The following is a 21,360-nucleotide window of genomic DNA, read 5'->3' as shown; positions in this document are numbered from 1 at the left end:
CTCATCAATTACTGCCTGCTTTCCAGGTCCCTCAAGAACCTGAATTCTAGCTACTGCATTTGCCAGCTGCATCTTTAACTCACTTATCTGCTCCTGTAAATAAAAAATTTATTCATGGTGCCCAATTATGGGTCAATCCAGGCCTCCTCGTAGGTACGTGTGTGCATACAGAGAGGGTGTTTTGGCATATCGGACATGTGCATACGGAGACGGTGTCTTGGTGTATCGGACATGTGCATATGGAGAAGGTGTCATCGCTGCAACTGTGGCATATCGGACCTTGCTGGCTGAGGCTGCTCGGGTCGAGGGGGGAGAGAGAGAGAATGTATTACTGTCTTCAGGAGGCCTCACGGGCCTATGAGACAAAGTACAATATCAGAGTGACACATGCTCATACAAGCAGCTATGAGCTCAGTCAAAAGGCTCACTAAGACCGTTTGCTGAGTACTATAAACCAAGCTCAGAAGACCCTTTGCTGAGTGCTATACTATACTAAGACCCTTTGCTGAGTAGTGTACTAAACCAAGCCCAGAAGTACAAACACAAACTCGAAGTCCAAAACTAGGAGCTAATAGCTAGACTCAATCTCAAAGCTGGAGTTAGAATACATAGCCAGTTGTCATGGTGGCTCTCCTATGAGCTGCAAAAGTTTCTCGTATATGTATCTGTTTGGTTGTCTCGCGCTGTGATGAGGGGTGGGGTCTCTGTGATCTCTGTATTTGGTGGGCCATAACGATAGTGACGCCTCTGGTTGGACGGTCTCCACCGAGGAAAGCTGTGACGGCTTGGACCTCCATTGTGCGTGCTCTGGTCGTCGCTGCATCGTGTGTGGGTGTACCTATGGCTCTCCCTATCACGATTTTCCAGCTGATGGGATGAGACCTGCATTTGTCCAATGGCAATGTGAGACTCGCCTGTCTTGCAAATAATGAGGCCTGATGACCACTCCATCCTTTGACACTCTCAGGAAATGGTTGCGGTAGAACGGTGGGGAACTCCTGGTCCTCCCTCCCCCCAAGTATATGTGACGTATAAAACCAGAGTAGGTCCAACCATATAATAAGGTTGAACTCATCCCGTGGGACCAAGGGATAAGGAACATCAAAGCTGTATTGGAAGGGGGGGAGACGATCCATTTGAATGCCTTGTCTGCCGAACCATTTGGAAGTGCGTGCATACCAGGCCATGCGAGCCCCACTTTTAGCTAGTCGTATAGATGACTCCAGTGCCACCCTCGATAGCCGCCGCCCTCTAAATAAGGCTCGGACCCTGTGAAGATAAGTACTGGTCTAGAAGATGGCATCAATCTCGAGTAGTGTCATGCCAAACTCTTCTTGTATGATCTGGTGGGGGACTGAAGGTTTTTCTCCGAAGCATCCTAGAGGGACTGAAGGTTTACTCCAAAGCATCCTAGATCCCATAGTCGCCTTCAACTTCTCAAAACATCACCACTCGGTCGCTGTCAGGTCACACCCCCAGAAGGGTACTGCATACATGGCTGTCGGCGTCACTACTATGTTAAATAGCCATCCCTTTGTCGGGGGGTCCTGAAAATGTGCTTGAAAGCATTGCTGCTCTAGTTGAGCTAGAGCTACTTGTTCTTTGTAAGTCATGACCTGGCTGCGTAGGTCATCGTGAATAGTGGCCCCGCAAAGACTGCCCCTAAGTAGGGATAGCACTATACGATCTTCATTGGCTCTCCTCAGTAGGTGAAGCTATGTTGATGAAGTGCTGGCCGTGAGGTGTTAAAATTCATAACAATGGTCTTGCCAAGGTTAACTGTCAAGTCTCTCTCTCTCTCTACAAAACACCGCTCCTGAGGATAATAGAACTATGTCATCTGTGTACAACAATATCTGTATCATCAAGTCGGCGAGTTGCGATCCCTCACCTCCCAGGTGGTAATGAATGTTGTGATTTGATCACTAAATAGCCCAAATAGTGTGGGAAAGAGAGAGAGAGAGAGAGAGAGAGAGAGAGAGAGAGAGAGAGAGAGAGAGAGATGTATTAACGTCTGCGAGAGGCCTCGTAGGCCTATGAGACAAAGTACACGCCCAAAAGGTAACTCATACAAGCCACTGAGGGCTGAAGCAAAGGGTCCACTAAGACCCTTGTGTTGGAGATATCATAGTCAAAGAGTGTGTTGGTGTGAAGTGTTAGTGTGTAGTACTAGGTGATCTAGTACTAGTCTATGTGTGAGTGCCACGTGTCATCATGTGCACTTATCCCATATGCACAAGGTGCTAGTGTGTGAGTGAGTAGCCTACATAAGGCTTGTACTTCACTTGTCTTGTCACACTTAATGAATGAATGAGAGCCTTTCATTATGTCTTTATTGGAGCATTATTTCCTCACACCCTAACACACACTCTCTCTCTCTCTCTCTCTCTCTCTCTCTCTCTCTCTCTCTCTCTCCCTTCACCATGTTTCTAACATGGTATCAAAGCTAGGTTAGCCCTGCCATAGCCATAGCTGCCACATCATCATCTCTACCCTAACCTAACCCTAATTCTGCTCAGCGTCTTCTCAGCTCATTTCTGCCTCTAGCTGCCTCACCTTGCCCCCGTTTCCACTTGTCCACTTCCTCCACAGCCAGCCGCCTCATTTCGCCTCTCCTTCTTGCAGCCTTTTGTGCTCTTTTCTACTCGTCTAGTGCTCTTTTCTACTCATCTAGAATCTGCACAGGCTATCGCCACCATACGGGATCTCTTAGAGCAATTCCTAGGCCCTTGATAGCCTGTCGGATTGCTGGTCGGTACCCTGCAGCCACCAGCCACAAGTGCCTAGCTGATTTGGAGCCTTTCCATTGCCGATTTTAGGTTTTCCAGGCCTCTGCAGCAGAGTCGGCCACCCATGCTCATTGATGGCAGAAATGCGTGACTTTGAAGGCTATTTCGACATATTCTGAGGCTGCTGCTGCAATTTCGAGTCATTTTGGGGTTGCTATTGTAGAACCGCCTACAGCAAAGGAACTTTCGAGGTGTTTCTGGCCTTTTCAGCACATCAAAGTCCATCTATTTTCTGCGTGAAGACTTGTTGCAGCACCTCGATGCACTTTGATTAGCTGCCTTTGCATTTGGATTCGGTGGGCTACGTCCAGGGTGATGCCTTGCCTGTGGCAGTTGCCTCTAAGAAGGATTGAGATAGACCGAACCTCAATCGTGCGTGCTCTGGTCCCTATCCGTGTCGCACATGGAGAGAGTGTCCCTTGTCTGGCAGCATCGTGGTGGACTCTCTTGCTAATCCACGATGCTCTCATCTCCTCAAGCTCCTCTCCCTCAGCCTCACTGGTAGCTAACTCAGATGCATAAAAGTCTGTAACAAAAGTCTGTGACCTGTCGATATCGGTGACTTGTGGCATCAGTCTCTGCTGCTCTCTGATCTGTCACTCCCTAGACTTGGGTGTCTTCATTTTGGGCCTTTTCTGAGGCTGCCTCTACTCTCACGCTCAGCCTACGCTCACGCTCACTCTCACGCTCAGCCTACGCTCATGCTCTCTTGCTCACGCCCCGTTGCCTCTCCACCTCTTGGCTGCCTCTCCACCTCAGGCTTCCGCCTTGCCTCTCCACCACCTCGCACTGGATGTGCCTTCCATTATGGGGGGGGAACCGGTGCTCCCGCTCCCGGTCGAACACTAAGATCTGCACCCGCACCCCAAGAGAAATGGGGGACAAAGCCAAGAAAGACAACAATAACAACAACAAAAAAAAGCAAACGACACAACTGAAATTGGAGGTTGTGAACACACGTTACAACCGAAGTGGACTCGGGGTAGACAACAAGGCAAAGGTAGGACCCGCCTCAGCTTCTTCAGCCTCTATCTCTACCTCAACCTCAACTCTCGCTACAGTGTCAGTTTCGTTTTCAGCTCCAGTCTCAGCTCCCTCTATCTCTATCTCTACTTCGACTTCAGTCCCCGCTTCAGGCCCAGCTCTAGTTCCAGTCTCAGCTCCCTCTACATCTACGATCAGTGACATACTCATGCCCATGGCGCCGGTTGTTGTTCCCTTCCCCTCTTCTCCTATTACAGCTCTCGCACAGCTTATGATCCCTACTTCGGAGGTGTCATACACTGTGCCGCATCACGCTTCACTCTCCCCTCTCCCTCTCAGTCAGCCCACCCTCCCACACCCCGTTGGGACTGCCTCATTCATTCCACTGTCATCTCCGTTCCTCACTCAGTCACCGTCCAGTTTTCGGACTCAGTCCCACTCTTTCATGCCATAGTCACCACAGTTTCAGCATGGACATGGGTGGACTGATACACCAAAGGCCCGTGAGACCTTGCTCATGGAGATACATAGTTTCCGTGAGCGTGAGATGGAGCTGACTCGCTTCGCACGGGAGCAGGTCTGCTTCCAGAGCCGCATCATATAGGAGCAGGCTAGGGCCATTCGGGAGCAGGCAGGTCTTATTCAGGGACTCAGACAGGATATCATGCAGCTCGGACAGGAGGTCACAGCCATACACACTGTCTGAGGGAGTACCCCGGTGGTCGAGGCACAGATTGCGAGCACGCAATCTGCTATTGAGGAGACTTCCAGATGGGTTGACGTGGCCAAACGGGAATCCGCAAGGGTAACCGTTTCGGCTACCCTCATGGAGTAGCAGCAGAGAGTCAGTAAGGCTCTCAACATCAGAGTACGCGGGATCCCACGCACTGAAGCTACACCAATGGTAGATGCGATTGCGTTCTTGGCCGCTACCTTGGGTGTGACTAAGCATAGGGTAGAGAGGGCATGGCGGGTGGGGAGAGATCCCAACCGAGAGCAACCCTTGATCATACGATTCCATGACACTCAGGCACGACTTTCAGCTCTACGATGCAGGTCAGTCCTTCGAGATCAGTCAGCGATCTTTATGGATGAGGACCTCACACCTCTACAGGTTGAGGAGAGGCGCTCTTTGTTGTAGCAGCGGGATCAGGCCCGGAAGGAGGGGAAGTGGGCAGTGGTATGAGAGGAACGACTTCTTACAAGCCCGCGTAGGGCACCTGTCCCCTCCCCTACATAGGGAAGCGGGGTCTATGAGACTTAGGTATCTGAGACTCTGTCCTGCACTTTTGGAACTGTAATGGTACCTTATGGTCAGAGCCAGGGAACTTCTCAGAATCCTATACAGGCCATGACATAGTCTTCTATATAGAGACACATCAGAGTCCAGAGCGTCCTCTTCCAATAGTCAGCGGATATACATAGGAGTCTGCCTACAGAGATGAGACGAGGGGTACAGGAGGTTCAAGGTTTAGGTGGAGTTGCAGTCCTTTTCAGATCCATACTTCGGGGGATCATTTCAGTAGAGCAGAGAGATACACATTCCATATTTCTTTGGATCCGGATACAACACATGGACAGCCAGGATCTGTTTGTCACAATTTTGCTACTTCCTCCTGGAGACCTCCCACTTTGCCAGAGATATTTGAGGTGATGATGAGACATCCCCATTTGTTGTCCTTTATCAGTCCATCGTTGACTTTTCTAGCCGCGGAGAAGTCCTTCTAGTGGGGGACTTCAACGCGAGGACAAGGGCCCGTCAGGTACCACTTCTTGACTTCAGAGATGATTCCACTCTACTGGCAGATGTTGACCTTGAGGAGGCAGGTATGCTACGGGTTTCGGCTGACAGGCGAGGTCCATTCTTATCTTATGGGCAGGCCCTATTAGACCTAGGCAGGATACATGATCTCATTATCTATAATGGTCTTGACAGATGGCCCGCTTCAGGTGGTTTCACATGCTCTCCACATGGGGGGGCTCTAGTGTTGTTGATGACATCATGGGATTCCCTGTCTTCACATCTCGCATTACTGACTTCACTGTAGCACCTTTTCCCCCCAAGGGCTGATCATACATACCTTTTCTTTCGCATCTCCACCTCCCTTCGCACAGCACCTTCTACCCCACTCAGTGCTTACTCCACCTACCATGATATACGCTTTGATCGGGATCACTCACCTTCTTACTCTGGCTGTTTGTACATACTTCTCGCTTATATTGACTTCATACCCCTTTTAGAGGATCGTGCTGCCCTTGTCACGCGCTCACTACACGAGGTTGCCGTTTCTCCACACCACCCGCTGCACCTGGTACGATGATGAGTGTGAGGCCTTACGCTGTCAACTTAGATTCGAAACCAAAAACAGTCTTCCAAGCGCACCAGATATGCTACATGAATACCGTAGACTGGTACGGAGGAAGAAACTAGACTTCGTTCGTCGAAACGAGGAGGAGCTACTGAACATTTTATTTAGTAACAACTCTAAGGACTTCTGGCGGAGATTTCTAGAAGGATGGTCCCCTCCGCCACTCACTGACACCCAGATTTGGTTTGATTATGCACGCACACTTTATGACATCTCAAATCAGCCAGTCCCTAACTTCTCACACATGCCTCATTTCACATCCTGTACTCTCTTCACTAGAGAAGGGGTAAAGGATGCCGTAATGAAACTTCATAATGGCGGAGCGAAGGATCATGAGGGGCTATGCACTGAGTTCATTGCATATGGGATTAACCTCCTAGCCTCGATCTTAGCAAAGCTTTTTAATGAAGCGGTTTGTTTGGGATTTTCACACACTTGGACCATTAACACTATCTTACCCATCCACAAGGCAGGGGATCCCATGAGCCTGGAGAACTACAGGACCATTATGATTGGACATGTCATGTCCAAGATTTTTGCATCAGTACTTGACTCCGAGGTTAGCAGACTTGCAGAGTGTCGAGGACTCAGAGCAGCAGGATAGGCCGGATTCCGGCGTGATCATGGAACCATGGACCACATTCTCACGCTCAGATGTATCATCGAGGAGGCGAGGTCACAGAAGCAGAGGGTTTATTGTTAAGGCATTTGACACAGTTCCGAGAGCCCGACTCATACGGCGCCTATAGGACTTGGGTTATGACTAGGAGATCACTTGGGCTGTCATGGCACTTTACGAGAGTTTCTGACAGAGTTAGGGCAGGATCCGAGTGGATAGACCAGATCATGAGTACCATCGGGGTCAAACAAGGGTGTCCTTTGTCGCCTATCTTGTTTGGCCTCTACATTGACGAGCTTGAGACAGTGATGCAGACACAAGGGAGTGTAGGTTGCTCTCTTGCGGGCACGCTGATCCAGATTTTCTCTATGCAGATGACATGGCTCTCTTGTCTTCCTCACAGAGGGGCTTCAGAGACACCTAGACGCACTACAGTCCTTTTGTGAGTCTCATGATTTGAAGGTCAACCTGGGTAAAACCAAGGTCATGATCTTCAATACATCTCGAGCCATCATGCGTCAAGAGCAGTTCACATTTGCGCAGTCATCTATTGAGATAGTTTCATCATACACTTATCTTGGGGTTATCTATTCCGGACAGAGCTTCACTATGAGACTCGCGATGCAGGCACGCTTGAGTAGAGGGTATGCCTCATTGGCCAGGCTAGAGAGGTAGTGCTTCCGCTCGCACTTTCAGGATCCACGCACCAAGGGGTTGCTTTTTGACTCCTTGGCTTGCCCAGCGGGGATGTACGGCAGCCCTTGTTGGGGGCCAGACTTGTCGGATACAGAGTGGGCCCGTGTGGAGCGGCTATAGGTTCTCATGTTATCACGGATGATTCGTGGTAAGTCATCCGTTCCTCACCAGATCATGCGTCAGGAGCAGTTCACATTTGTGCGGTCGTCTGTTGAGATAGTTTCATCATACTTATCTTGGGGTTATCTTCTTCGGACAGAGCTTCACTATGAGACCCGCGATGCAGGAACGCTTGAGTAGAGGGTATGCCTCATTGGCTAAGCTAGAGAGGTAGTGCTTCCGCTCGCACTTTCAGGATCCACGCACCAAGGGATTGCTTTTTAACTCCTTGGCTCGCCCAGCGGGGATGTACGACAGTCCTTGTTGGGGGTCAGACTTGTCGGATACAAAGTGGGCCTGTGTGGAGCGGCTATAGGTTCTCATGTTATCACAGATGATTCGAAGTAAGTCATCCGTTCCTCACCAGATCATTCAGGCTGAGTTTGGGTCACCCCCTTTACAGCTAGATGCTGCATTTCAGGTCATCACATATCTGTACCGAGTTAGGGAATATGGGGATTATACCTCGAGACGTAGTAGGATGGATAGCTCTATCCTCTTCTATTGGCACTTGCAGCAGGAGGAGATCAGAGGTGCTGGTATGCACGTATAGAGAGATGGTTTGAGCGACTGGGGCTCCACATGGATAGACTACCTTCCTTTTAGTATAGCATGGATGCTCTGTTCTCTCCTCTCTTATCACATGAGGTTAACCAGGTTATCCGTGAGGATCTACTACAGGTACACACTTTTTCGGACTTGGTTGGAATCGAGTGAACTCCCAGTGAAGCTTAGCCTCTACAGAGATCACTTATTACATATCACAACGGAGGGTTTCATTGACCCACCAGGATACACACAGATTCACCTACCCCACTCGCTGAGGATCTCTCTTGGGCAGTTCTGGGTCTCTTCAAACAAACTTCGCATCGAGAGCGGCAGAGCAGAGCGACTACCCAGGGAGCGGCACATATGCACACTGTGTGACATACAGGAGATTGAGACAGAGGAGCATTTCATCTTCAGGTGTCCTGTGTACTATGAGATTCGAGGACGTTTCCACTGCCTCTTCAGGGATAGTTATGGGATTTTAGCCCGTTTCCTCTCCTACCCAGACCAGCGGTGTTTGGCAGGTTTCATTCATGAGGCACTTAGACACCGCGAGAGGATACTCCGAGCATGAAGACATGAGCAGAGTTCTTCCTCGGTTGATCCCTCTCAGAGCTTTATCACGGAGTTCTTTCAGCTAGATCACATGGATCCCAATGAGACGAGGCCTCGACATGACTGTGACCCGAAGCCCGTGACCCGACAGCTCATACAGAGGGTTGACACACAGATCACACTTGGATACATCCCCTCCTTGTTTAGAGTCGGAGTGATCGACAGGGGTCACAGTAGCCTTGGTTAGATGAAGAGCTACGACTAGGAGACGTGCGAGGACCACACCTCTGAGTGGCCGACAGCACTCTATTGCCGACTTCATGCCTCCACTGCCTCATCCATTCTGATATCTTGCTGTTGCTGGGGATGATGATGATATTGATGATGATGCTGAGATTGTCATATAGTCGACCATCGACATAACTATGTTGTACTTAGGACTTAGTACCGCCATTCTGCATTTTTGCATTTTTTGCATTTTGCAGTTTGCATTGGTATGGATGCTCGTTTAGGGCTCTACATGATTGAGATGCGTCAACGGAGAAAGAAAGAAAGAAAGAAAGTTTATCAAAGTCTTCGGAAGACCGATGGGTCTATGAGACTGTCATTGTCTGAAAGATGGCATCAACCTAGAGAGGGGTCATGGCAAACTGTGCCTGTATAATCTAGTGGGGGATTGAGGGTTTACTACAAATCATCCTGGATCCCATAGTCACTTGTAGCCTCTCAAATCTGTCGCTGAATTATCGCTCCCCCAGACGGGTGCTGCATACATGGCAGTTGGTCTCACCAGTGTGTCAAAAAGCCAACCCTTCGTCGGAGGGTCTTGGAAGTGTGCCTGGAAGCATCACCTCTCTAGTCGGGCTAGAGCGCCTCATCCTTGTGTGAGTTGTGCCGTACTTGCATAGATCATTGTGAAACCTAGCCCGGTGAACACTACCCCCAAATATGTGTAAGATTGCACTATCTCCGTAGGCTCGTCATGGTATGTGAAGCTATGTCGACGGGACATTGCTCGCGAGGTGTTGAAGATCATAACCTTGGTCTTCCCAAGGTTAACAGTCAAATCTCGCTCTCTGCAGAACATCTTGAGAGCCTCTAGATGTTTCTGCAGTCGCTCTGTTGAGGAAGATATGAGAACTATGTCATTGGTGTACAGTAATATCTGCACCATCAGGTCAGCCAGAAGCGAGCCTCTCACCCAGGAGATGGACAAGAGAATTGATCTCATCAATATAGAGCCCGAAAAAAGTAGGCGATAGGGGGCAGCCTTGTTTTACTTTGATAGTGCTCTCAACCCAGTCTGACATGCCTCCTGGGGCACGTACCCTCCCTCTGACGGACTCATATAGACTCATGACCCCCCAAATCATGATCTCTAGGAATTGCAACTCATTTAACCTCTTGATCAAGCGAGAGTGTGGGACATTATCAAATGCCTTACGAAAGTCTACAAAACAAGTGTAGACTTTCAAAAGGTGGAGTGCTGTATTCGAAAGCCGGCCTGCCCAAGTGCATGCTGCTCGTGACTTTGTGTGATTGCTGATCTCCCTCTCTAGTACTGACCTATATATCTTAGCCAAAGTGTGGCCAATCATAAGAGTACGGTAGTTCCTAGTGTCCATTGGATCCCCTGCCTTGTGTATCGGCACTATGGTGGTGGTGCTCCAGGTAGGTGGGAAGCCATGGCATATGTCATGGTTGAACAGTTGTGCTAGGATTGGGGTCAAGATCCCCTGCCCATGTGCAAAATGCTCAGTGCATAGTCCTTCATGATCTGGTGATCTCCGGTTATGAAGTCGGAGAAGGGCAGCTCGTACATTTTGCACAGTGAACAGATGACACGTAGTGGGTCTAGGCATGGAGGACATATTAGGTGGTGCGTGACCTGGGACATCATATAGGGGCATGCATATGTGTGCCATATTGTTGGATCTGTAATGGGGATGGGCGACTTTCCCTCCGACAAGAGCCCCCATCTCATAGTAGGGTCTCCTCCGTCAAAGGAGCTGATCACCGCATCAATTTTGTGCATGAGGAAAGCCCACTTCTTACACCGTGTCACTTGGCTTGAGATTCGTTTTGCCTTTGGTGAAGTCAAGTGTCCCTGTGCTCGCTCACGTGTAAGGTGGGCTCTCATCTCTCTGCACTCATCATCAAACCAGGGGTTTTGGGGCATCTTCCCATCTAGAATGCGTGCAGATCATGTCGTGGGAAAGGATCAGGTGGCAACATCCTGTATCATTGAGATAAGGGTGTCTGATGCATGTGCGGGGTCCATCCCCTCTCCAAGTAGTACTGGAAACTCAAAAGCCAGGTGGCTCACGTACACCGCATCAAGAGCACGGTCAAAATGGATCTGAACGCGAGTGGGTGGCGGGGGGGGGCCTCCTCATGGTTGGCGTGGTGATCGATATCAGAAGGTAAGATACGAGTGGTCGGCTTCAAGTGGAAGAGGAGGTACAGTAAAAGCATGTATCCGTGGGGCAAAGGCTAGTGGACGGAGCAGGTAGTCCATTGTACTACTTCCCTCTCCATGTGGGAAACAAGTGAGCCCTCCAGATGATGGCCATCTACGGAGACCGCTGTATATGATCAGGTCATGCATAGCCCCCAACTCGAGTAGATGCCTCCCATATGCTGTCGCTGGTGCATCTGCATCTATTGACTGCCTCACGATCCCCAGATTTGCCGCATCCATCTTCGGTACAATGAGGGAGTCCCCATCGCAATATAATTGGCCCACCTGTCTGTTCCTAGTACGTGCATTGAAGTTACCAAGGAGGAGAGTGTCCCCATGTCTGGAGAACTCTGTGATGTCATCATGGATAGTCTCATATGTGCTTTGCCCGTCAGTGGTGACCTCTCGCGCATAAGATGATGTGTATGGGGGAAAGTAACATATTGCAATGAAGATCGGTCGTGTGTATTGTAACTAAATACGAATCCACATGTGCTGTGCGTGTTCCTCCCTTCGTATCACAGAGAGGAGTGGCCTTAGATGTGATCTGAAGAGAACAGCCACACCTCCAGATCCTCGTACTACTATCCCTCCTCAGGTCCCTCCTATGAGCAAACTCCCATGTGTATCTTGTCACTGTGGGTAGCCCTCTCTCTGGGCTCTCATGTGTCTCGGTGTAGAAGACCATATCTTTGTTACCGCATGTCTCCAAGAACCCTCCTGGGTTGGACCAAAGGGTGCCATTACAATTCCACACTGCCATCCTCAATTTGTTTTGCATACTCGTCCCATTGTTCAAACACCGTCATGTGCTGTCCCCTTCTCCTGCATCTCGTACTTCTCTTTCTGTCCTCTCTCAAATGATCACCTTGCCATCTCTGTAAACTGCCCATTTCCCCTCTTGTCTTGCAGCCATCACCCGCACCATTCCTTCCCTTCTATGTTCCTGCTGTAGGAGTGTGAGATCTTTATCTAGATAGATCCTGGTCCCCTTCAGTGTTGCCCGTGTACTCATGAGGGTGGATCTATCTGTGGCTGTTCGTAACTTTACAACTAAGGGCCTCGTCGGTGCATTTGCTTTACTCACTCTCCAAGCTGATTCACAAGTAAGGTTGATTCCCATCTTGTCAAAGAGAGTTTTGGCATTTGACATGGGGCTATCACCTACAGGTAGGCCTCTGACCAGCACATTCAAAGTCTTGCTGCCCTGTTGTTTTTATTCTTCAAGTGTTTCAGAGATGAGCTCCTTTTTATTTGGTGTTGTTTCTTTCTTTAGCACATCTTTCCATGCGAGCATATCTGCCTTCCCCTTCTCGATTTGCTGTATGAACTCAGCATGTTTCCCTTGTACTGTCGTCGTTTGCAAAGATGCCATTTCCTTTTTGAGCTGTTCATTCTCTGATTTCAGCACATCAATGATCTTGCATCCTTCCTTTGGCACCCCCTTTGCATCTTTGAGCTGTTGCATTTGTTCTTTAATGGTATTCAGCTCCTGGTTTAACCGTGGCTGATAATCCCCTTCCTCTCAGTGTGCACTTGCCTTCAGTTTGTCATTCTCACAAGGGCAGCAACCTGGGCTTCTAATATCTCAATTTGAGAGGCCAAATGACTGGTTTTTTCACCTAGAACAGAATTCATGTCCTACAACATTTTACCTTATTCACATGTCCATTTGGTTTGCATCTCCTCTTGCCATTTCTTCATTTCATCTTACATTTGGGCTCGTAGGTTTGAGAGCTCGTCTTCTCTAGTCTCTCTCAGCTTCTTGCGTAGGCAGTCAATTTCAGTGTCTTGTATCTTGCATACTTCCTTGAGTGTTGATATGCAAGCCTTGACACTCGGGTCTTCTATCTTCTCTGCCTTCGTCCAAATGAGGCTACACTTCCGGTCCTTCTCACCTCTTGTTTTCTGATCTGGTGAGCTCTCCTCTGTCCCCATATTGGCAGCTTTGATGGTGTCTTAGCCCCTTCTTGCGGTCTTGAATTTCTTCACTTGGAGCATATGTTTGTTGGTCTGATCCCCCCCCCCCCCCCCCCCCCCCCCCTTTTTTTTTGGTTTCTGTTTGCAAGTCTTTTTCAGCCCCTTGTCTAGTAGCTTACGGGGGGGTCTGGAGCCCCTGCCGCCGGCAATAGGGCTCACAGGGGGGACCTGAGGCCTCAGGTGCAGATAGTAGTTCATGGAGGGGGGTCTGGAGCCCCTGGCGCAGCTCGCGGAGCAGTAGCAGTGGATCTGGGTACGGGCTGCGGTAGGAACTCTCCGTGTGACTGGCGTAGTAGCAAGAACACCGAACGCTAGATATGAGTGGTCGGCTCCGAGTGGGGGGGGAGGGTTATAGTGAGGTCGTGTATCCGTGAGACAAAAGCCAATGGACCGGTGGACAGTCTTGCTATTGATCCATGATGCTTTCATGTCATCAAGCTCCTCTCCCTCAGCTACACTGGCAGCTGACTCCGATGCATAGAAGTCTATGACAAGTTTGCGATTTGTCGATGGTGATATGTGGCATCAGTCCATCCTGCTCTCTGGCTTGTCGCATCAATGTGTCTCTCTGCCGGCGCATCTCAAGCAGGTAGAGCCCAACACAGACTTGATCATGAAAATGTATCAACTGTGTGAGTGGACCAAAGCCATGCCCCTCTTCAAAGAGGCAATGATATCGTCCTCGGATCTCATAGTAGACCCGACAGACACATAGAAAATGCTCCTCCGTCTCGATCTCCCCCATCTGGCATAGTGTGCAAGTCCTTTGCTCTCTGAGTATGCTTGCAGCTCTCCCTGTCTCAATCCGCATTTGATGTGATGAGACTTGTACCTGACCAATGGCGATCCTCAATGCATGTGAAACTCTCTAGTCCTCAAGATACTGAGGTCTGATGACAAGATTGTGCTCTGAGATCCTCAGGAAGTGATCATGGTAGAACTGGAGCTTGGTGGAGAGATCCTCTCCCCCCCAAGCCTTAGATGTATGGAGCTAGAGGAGGTCCAACCGTATGATACGGTTGATCTCACTGTACTGAAAGGGGGGAAGTCTGCCCATCTGAATGCTGTGACTACCAAACCATGTGGATATCCGTGCGTACCATGCCATATCAACACCACTCACTGCTAATCGCCTGGAGGACTTAGGACTGCACTATCTCCACAGGCTCACCACGGTATGTGAAACTATGATTACGGGACGTTGCTCGCGAGGTGTTGAAGGCCATAAACTTGGTCTTCCCAAGGTTAACAGTCAAGTCTCTCTCCTTGCAGAACACCTCCAGAGCCTCAAGATGTTTCTGCAGCCCTCCTGTTGAGGATGATATGAGGACTATGTCATTGGCATACAACAATATTTGCACCATCAAGTGAGCCAGGAGCAAACCCTCTCCGACTAGTCGATCGACAAAAGAAGTGATCTCATCAATATAGAGCCCGAAGAGGGTTGGTGATAGGGGACAGCCGTGCTTAACTCCGATGGTGCTCTCAATCCAATCTGATAAGCCTCCTGGGGCACGTATCCTCCCTCTGACAGACTAATATAGACTCATGACCCCCCAAATCATGACATCTAGGAGCCGTAGTTGCTGTAGCCTCGTGATCAAGCGAGAGCATGGGACAGTGTCAAATGCCTTGCGAAAATCTACGAAGCAAGTGTAGACATGCTGACACCTTGACTTTGCCTCCTCAATAATAGCTTTTAGGGTGAAAATGTGGTCTAGGGTGGAGTGCTGTCTCCGAAATCCTGCCTGCCCAAGTGCCTGCTGTCCATGCTCCTCTGTGTGGCTGCTAATCTCCCTCTCTAGGACTGATCCATATATTTTAGCCAAAGTGTGGCCAATCATAAGAGTACGGTAGTTCCTAGTGTCCGGGATCACAGGATTTTGGCATCTGACATGGGGCTTGTTGGAATAGAAAGCTATGGTGGCTCGTAGATAAACATAGCTGGAGAGATGAAGAGAACCGACTGAATGCAAAAGATTGTGTGTTCTATTCATTTGAGAGGAAAGCCTCTCATTTTATAGAAAGAGAGAGAGGGTGGCCTAAATCATAGGCACCTCTCCTACATCAAAGGAAATCAATCCCATTTTTGTAAACCTTGACCCTTGGGCACCTTTGTTAGCATGAGGATCCTAGCCATAGATTTATCCTTGACCACCACGAGATGGCTTGTGAAACTATGTGACTAGATGTATCCTTGACATAGCAAGAGGCAAACCCTTGAGGGGGGGTATGTTGGGAAATGTGTGATCAAGGGCTTGTCCTATGATCATGTATGTGTACACAATAAGTGCTATGATGTGTCATAGTCTATGACATAAGTGATGATGACATAGATGCCACATAGGTTGATTGAGAGATTCTAGGAGCTGATTGAAGAGATGATTGTGGAGCTTGGTGGCTCATGTAGAGGTGCCTACATATGGACCTCACCCTTCTTCATTCTATAAGCATTCTCTTGTTTTGTGTTCAGCTCCATGCTTTCCTTTCACTTCTCCAACAGGGCTATCGCCTACCGTTAGGCCTCTGACCAGCACATTCAAACTCTTGCTGTCCCGCCGTTTCTCTTCCTCAATTGTTTCAGAAATGAGTTCCCTTATCTTTGGTTGTTGTGTCTTTCTTGAGTACATCTTTCCATGCAAGCATATCAGCCTTCCCTTTCGTAATTTGTCCACGGGAGACCAACAGGTCTATGGGATAACAAAAAAACCATCTAGTACATTTGCTTTAAGGAGCGCACATGGCAGCTCCTAGGGAGTGCAAAAGCAACCCCAATTATTTAGAATACCTACATAATAGTCTGAAAGAGTAATCAGCCATACATCAGTTTAAGACTGAGAGTCTTTTGGTTTGGATTTAAACTCTTTGATTAGTGCTATGCCTTCACGATAAACTGCCCTTTTTTAATCCTTCCTAGCAGCCTTGACTTTAGCTAATTCCGTTGCCTTATTCTTCAATTGAGCTCGTGTAAGTTCCTCAGCTATCCATATCTTGGTCCCTTTCAACTTGCAAGATTGTCGAAGAAGCTTAATCCGTAAATCTCGCGACTTAAGTGTAAGAATAGCATGTCGTTTGGAGTGCTGGATATTAGTTGCCCCGTCATCATCATCATCATCATCATCTTTATCATCATCAACCTTCCATTCAATATTAGGCATGGCCGCTTTGACATGTGCTAAAGTCTCATTGAAAGAGTCATCATCTTTGAACCATCCTTGAGGGAGCCCCCCTACTCTAATCTTCAATGCATTATCACGTCTGGCTTCGTGTTCTTTGATCTCTTCTTGGATATCAGTCTTGTTTGCCTTTGTGTCGAACTCCTCAATCACTTCTTTCTTGATTGATTGTACTTCAGCATGGACCATATCTTTGACTATAGAGACTAGTTGAGGAGTAGGAGGATAATTCTTACATGAGTTCACAACCTCAGCAATTACTGCCTGCTTGCTAGGTCCCTCTAGAACTTGAAGTCGAGCTTTTACTTCTACCAGCTCAAGCCTTAACTCTCTGACTCCTTGCTGCAAATAATAAATCTGTTCATGTTGTCCAATGATAGGTCGTTTGGACCCTTCTTACTGGTAATTGCGTGCATACGGAGAGGGTGTCATGGCTGCAATTGTAGAGTACCGTGTCCTTATAGTTGAGGTTGATGGAGTTGAGGGGCATTTGGAGGAGAGGGTAGGCCATTCCATCTTGGCTATTTCTTTAGAACTCCCTAGCTGAACCTAACTCCCGAGTTGGGCTGGGGGTTTAGCCCAACTCGGCGTTACATACCCTAGGAGCTTGCTGGGCTGGTACGATGGACATGGTACGGGATGTACAGAAAGGTTATGGAGAACTGTACAGGCTGTATGACCGAGCTGTACTTGGGGTTTTGGGATTGTATGGAGAAGCTACGAGGAGTTGTATGGGACTGTACAAAGAAAGTACGACGAGTTGTACGGAGCTGTACGGAGGGGTTACGGCAGGTTACGGAGCTGTACGGAGGGGTTAGGGGGGGGGGAGAGAGAGAGAGAGAGAGGGAGAGAGGGATATATTAATGTCCACGGGAGGCCTCCTGGGCCTATGGGACAAAGTACACAGAAAAGCAAACTCATACAAGCCTCAGTGGGGTGAAGCAAAGGGTGCGCTTGGGCCCTTGCTGAGTACTAATCTATGCTAGCAAAATCATAATCATGAATAGAAATAGTCAACTGCAATTGCACAGTGGACTAGATCAATCTATCCAGTATCAGGTACAATCTGAAAAACAAGTCAGTCTCGAAGCTGGGACCCAAAAACAGAATCAGAAACTGAAGCTTGGCATAGTGATGGCTCTTTGGTGGGCTGCGAAGATATTTCGTATCTGTGTCTGTCGAGCTGGCTCGCGCTGCGGTGGGGGACGCAGTCTCCTCGCTCTCTGAATTCTCTGAGCTATGTCCAGAGTGACCCCTCGTCTCTGTCTGTCCCCCTTGAGGAAAGCTGTGATAGGTTAGACCTCGAGAGTGTACTGTGGGGACTCTCCGTCGCGCATGTGGTCTCTGCGTCCCTCTCTCGGTGGTACCGTGTCGGCTGCTAATCCAGACTGCTCTCATGTCGGCTAGCTCCTCCTCCTCCACTCCACAGTGTCCTAGGGCTGACTCAAATGTATAGAAGTTTGTGACGCGTCGCTGTGCCCGGTCAGCCTCTATGTCTTGCGGTGGTCTAGCCATCCCCTGTTGCTCTCTAATCATGGGTTTGTACAAATCAAGAGTGCTCTGGCTTCAGAACCCATTCTACGCAATCCTGATTGGTCAAAGATTTCAGTCGTGACAGAGGGACGAAGCCACTCCCCTCTAGATAGAGACAGTGGTAACGCCTCTGGATATAAGGTTCCTTACAGTTCCAAATGGCTCAGTTTATGCTGCTATATGCAGCAATAGTCAAGAGCAGAAACATTGGAGAAATCAGAGCAGATGTGCCTAATTCGACAAGCACGAAGAATTTGCGGCATGCCATGTTTCTGATGACATTTATTTAAATATTCAATTCAGTTTCTAATGTGAGAGTTTGTGTCATGTGACGGAGTGATAGGTGTACATGTAATATGTCATCAAGCATCAAGTGTGTTAGCTTGCCGCTAATTACATATGATCTGAATGGATATGTACAAAGAGAGTCGTTAATTCAGCTAACTTGTAATGGAAAACAATGCATGAAGTGTCTCGCACAATTGGAGCAGCAAATCTGTCGTGCTTGCACTTCTGATCTTAGATTGCTGTGCATTAATTGTTTTCGTTTGTGACATAGAATAAATAAGGAATGTGGCATTAGCTGCAATAGAAAGTTCCTTTCTTTTAATTTCAAGGCGTTGCAAAAGAAATAAAATGCGTGCAGTGGAGGATCTCTCTTTTTTTAATGATGGAAGTTTATTATCTTAAAGCTTAAGAAAGGCCATGGAGTATTTCAATTCATATGCCACATGGAATGACACAATTGCTAGCCCAGTCATTGCCATTGAGAGGTCTTTGATTAAATCATTTCTTCTCATCAGTGACTCTTTGATTATTGGGGTCACACTTTAAAAGGGAGGTATTGATGCAGTGGATATTGACAAAGATTTAAGTGAAGACTGATACCTCCCACCTCCCCCATCATTGAGTTACCTCTTGGACTTTCTAAGCTTGGATCACAGATTTCAAATAGCTTCTTGTTCATGCTTTAATTTTTCTCCTGGGGGCAGGGATCGGGAACAATTATATTAGTGTCCTAATGGCCATATCCATACAAAGGCCGCCATAAGACACTTGGGATGCATCTGGTAGCACTTAGTTCTAAAAATTGCTCAACCTTTCCAATTGTCCTTTGCATCCTTATTTTCAGTGGAACTTTGTGCTAGAATGTTCTACATGTTTCAAATAGCATTGTTAGTACATATGGCCCGCCTTCTCCTGAGCTATGCGCGACTATGTCTCTCTGGTAAGTCGAAGAAGTGTCTCGTAGTTTGCATGGAGAGGTAACTCCCAGACACAGCTTCCACGTGATCTTCATACCGCCAACCAATCAGACACTTGGAATGCATGGATCAATCACTAGCTGCCTCCACATATTCTGTGATGCAGCCCAACTACGTGCGCACCCTAACTGGGTCTCCCCATGAAGGTGGACACTTAGGCAATACTACAACAGGAATGTGTGACAAGCAGCAGGGCATAGCTTTTCTATTGATAGCTTAACTAGTTTTCAGTATGATAGACTTTTCCTCGTGTGTTTTGTGGACATGGATGTGTGTTTTGAAAAGAAATGAGAGGGTGACCCTTATTTCCTGTTGTAGTGGGTGTCGTTTTCTTGAGTAGATAAGGCTTTGCAAGTATGAATGCTATTGGATTTTGCTAAGTGTGCCGTACATGTTTGCAGGTTCCAGCAGATAACAAAGACATGACTCCACAGCGTATACTTAGCCCGGAGGAAGCTAAGGCGAAAATGTTGGAATTGCGGTTAGTATGGATCTGCTGGATACATGTAGACACGTTTTGTATATTTTAAAAGTTTACCTTGTTAACTTATACTCAAATGCGATTATATAAACCTGAATAGAACAAAGGCACGCAGACAGATGTGCTGGGTGCCGTGTTACACTTCATGCAGTAGCTGGATACAGTGCTCTAGCTGTTCATGCAGTAAGAGAGTCTCATCCTGAGTCCAGTTTATAGAACTGCAGATCTAGACCTGTTATAGCAGCGTGGAAAGCTCGATGTAAGATTGTTAGACACAAGGGTGCAAATACTCAGGATTAGACAATGAGAATAAAACTTGCACATCTACACACACAAGATTTTAGGAGAGAGAGTCAAGACTAATTGTACGCATTTAATTGAACGAGATGGACTGTATTTTACCAAAATACACTGGAAGTCAGTAGTAACTGTGCAGACTTAGATCGTTTATAGGCAGAATTGAACCCGACTGGGCCCCGAGCTAATCAGGCCAACATAGTTTGGTTGACTGACCACGGGGAGTTGGTTGGCCGTTGATGCACCAATGTACGTAATTGATGTAAGCTATTATGAAGTTTCATCTAGGGCCTCTTTGACTGTGTAGTAAGCATAATAGCAGATTTGAATGAAGTAACCTTATGGCTTCGAAGAAAAGAATGTAGACGAGTCTCGATTAGCCCTCTTCAAAAGTGCAAGCCTTCGTGATCCTGTGTCTGTCCATCTATGGAGCTTTGAAAAAAGGTTGGTTGCAGAGACCTCTGTGTACATGTATACTGAGAAATATGTACACGTTTGTGAAGGCATTAGATTTCTTGGTCCGTGATGGGGATGGGTGGCTCCCCCTTTGATTGAAGCCCCCATGCAATAGTGGGGTTCCCTCCCCGAAGGGAGTGAATCACCTAATCAAGCCTATGTGAGAGGAAAGCGTGCCTCTTAGGCGTGTAGGACGGCCTAACATCCGTTATGCCACGGACATTGTGAGATGCCTCTTAACCCTGCTCGCGTATGAGGTGGGATCTCATTTCTCTGTACTCAGCATCAAATCATAAGTTCTTGGGCATCTTCCGGCTGAAGGGCATGCTATGGATCGAGTCGTGCATGGGAATGACTTGGTAGCAACATCCTGAACCATTGTTTGAGGCATGGGCGAGACTCGCATCATCTCCAAGGGAGATTGTTAGCTCATGAGATAGGTGATGGCATTGAGGGCATGGTCAAAGTGTATCCGGACATGGGTGGGGCAGGAGGATTGGGGCCCATGTCTGCTGTAGCAGCTAAGATGACGAGTGTGAAGTAGGAAGGGTCAGCGCCGAGTGACACAAAGTTTGGGGGCCCCATTATGTAGTCCACTGTACTTGTGCCCCCCACCATGAGAAAAAGAGAAAGAAAGAAAGTTTATTTAAGTCTTTGGAGGACCAAAGGGTTTGTGAGACTAAAGCTAAGGGATGGAGCTCTGTGTGTGTGTGTATCTCAAGCAGAAGCCACAACTCCAAACCGATTTTGGCATATATCCAGTTTTACTTCTCTTTGATGATGTTTGCTAGCTAGGACATCTCTTTATTTATGTCCAACATCATGGAGCTTTTGGCGATCTCGTTTTTGTCAGAACGCTTCTTTCAGTAGATCACCTTTGCAGTACGTTGTATCTTGGATCGTAACCATCGATTCTTTGGTGATCCCTCTTTGGCTAAGTTTCAATTCCTCCGAGCATCCTGAAGGCAATCATTTTATGATTGTCTATGTG

The 21,360-nt window shown here is 48.0% G+C and overlaps 1 protein-coding gene across 1 annotated transcript in view; it reads left to right on the top strand.

Moving 5' to 3' along the window:
• The window catches only part of LOC147899056 (ubiquitin-associated (UBA)/TS-N domain-containing protein), a 66,103-nt gene that overhangs the window by 32,139 nt on the left and 12,604 nt on the right, over nt 1-21,360 (top strand). The window contains exon 6 of the mRNA XM_087378132.1: nt 19,537-19,616. Within this exon, the coding sequence (XP_087234258.1) occupies nt 19,537-19,616 (80 nt within the window). The remainder of the gene's footprint in view (nt 1-19,536; nt 19,617-21,360) is intronic.

This window comes from Dipteris shenzhenensis, chromosome 8 (assembly GCF_047967505.1).
Source record: "Dipteris shenzhenensis isolate YYH24624 ecotype China chromosome 8, Dip_SZ_1.0, whole genome shotgun sequence".
NCBI lineage: Eukaryota > Viridiplantae > Streptophyta > Polypodiopsida > Gleicheniales > Dipteridaceae > Dipteris > Dipteris shenzhenensis.
This window is presented reverse-complemented; position numbering and strand designations above follow the sequence as displayed.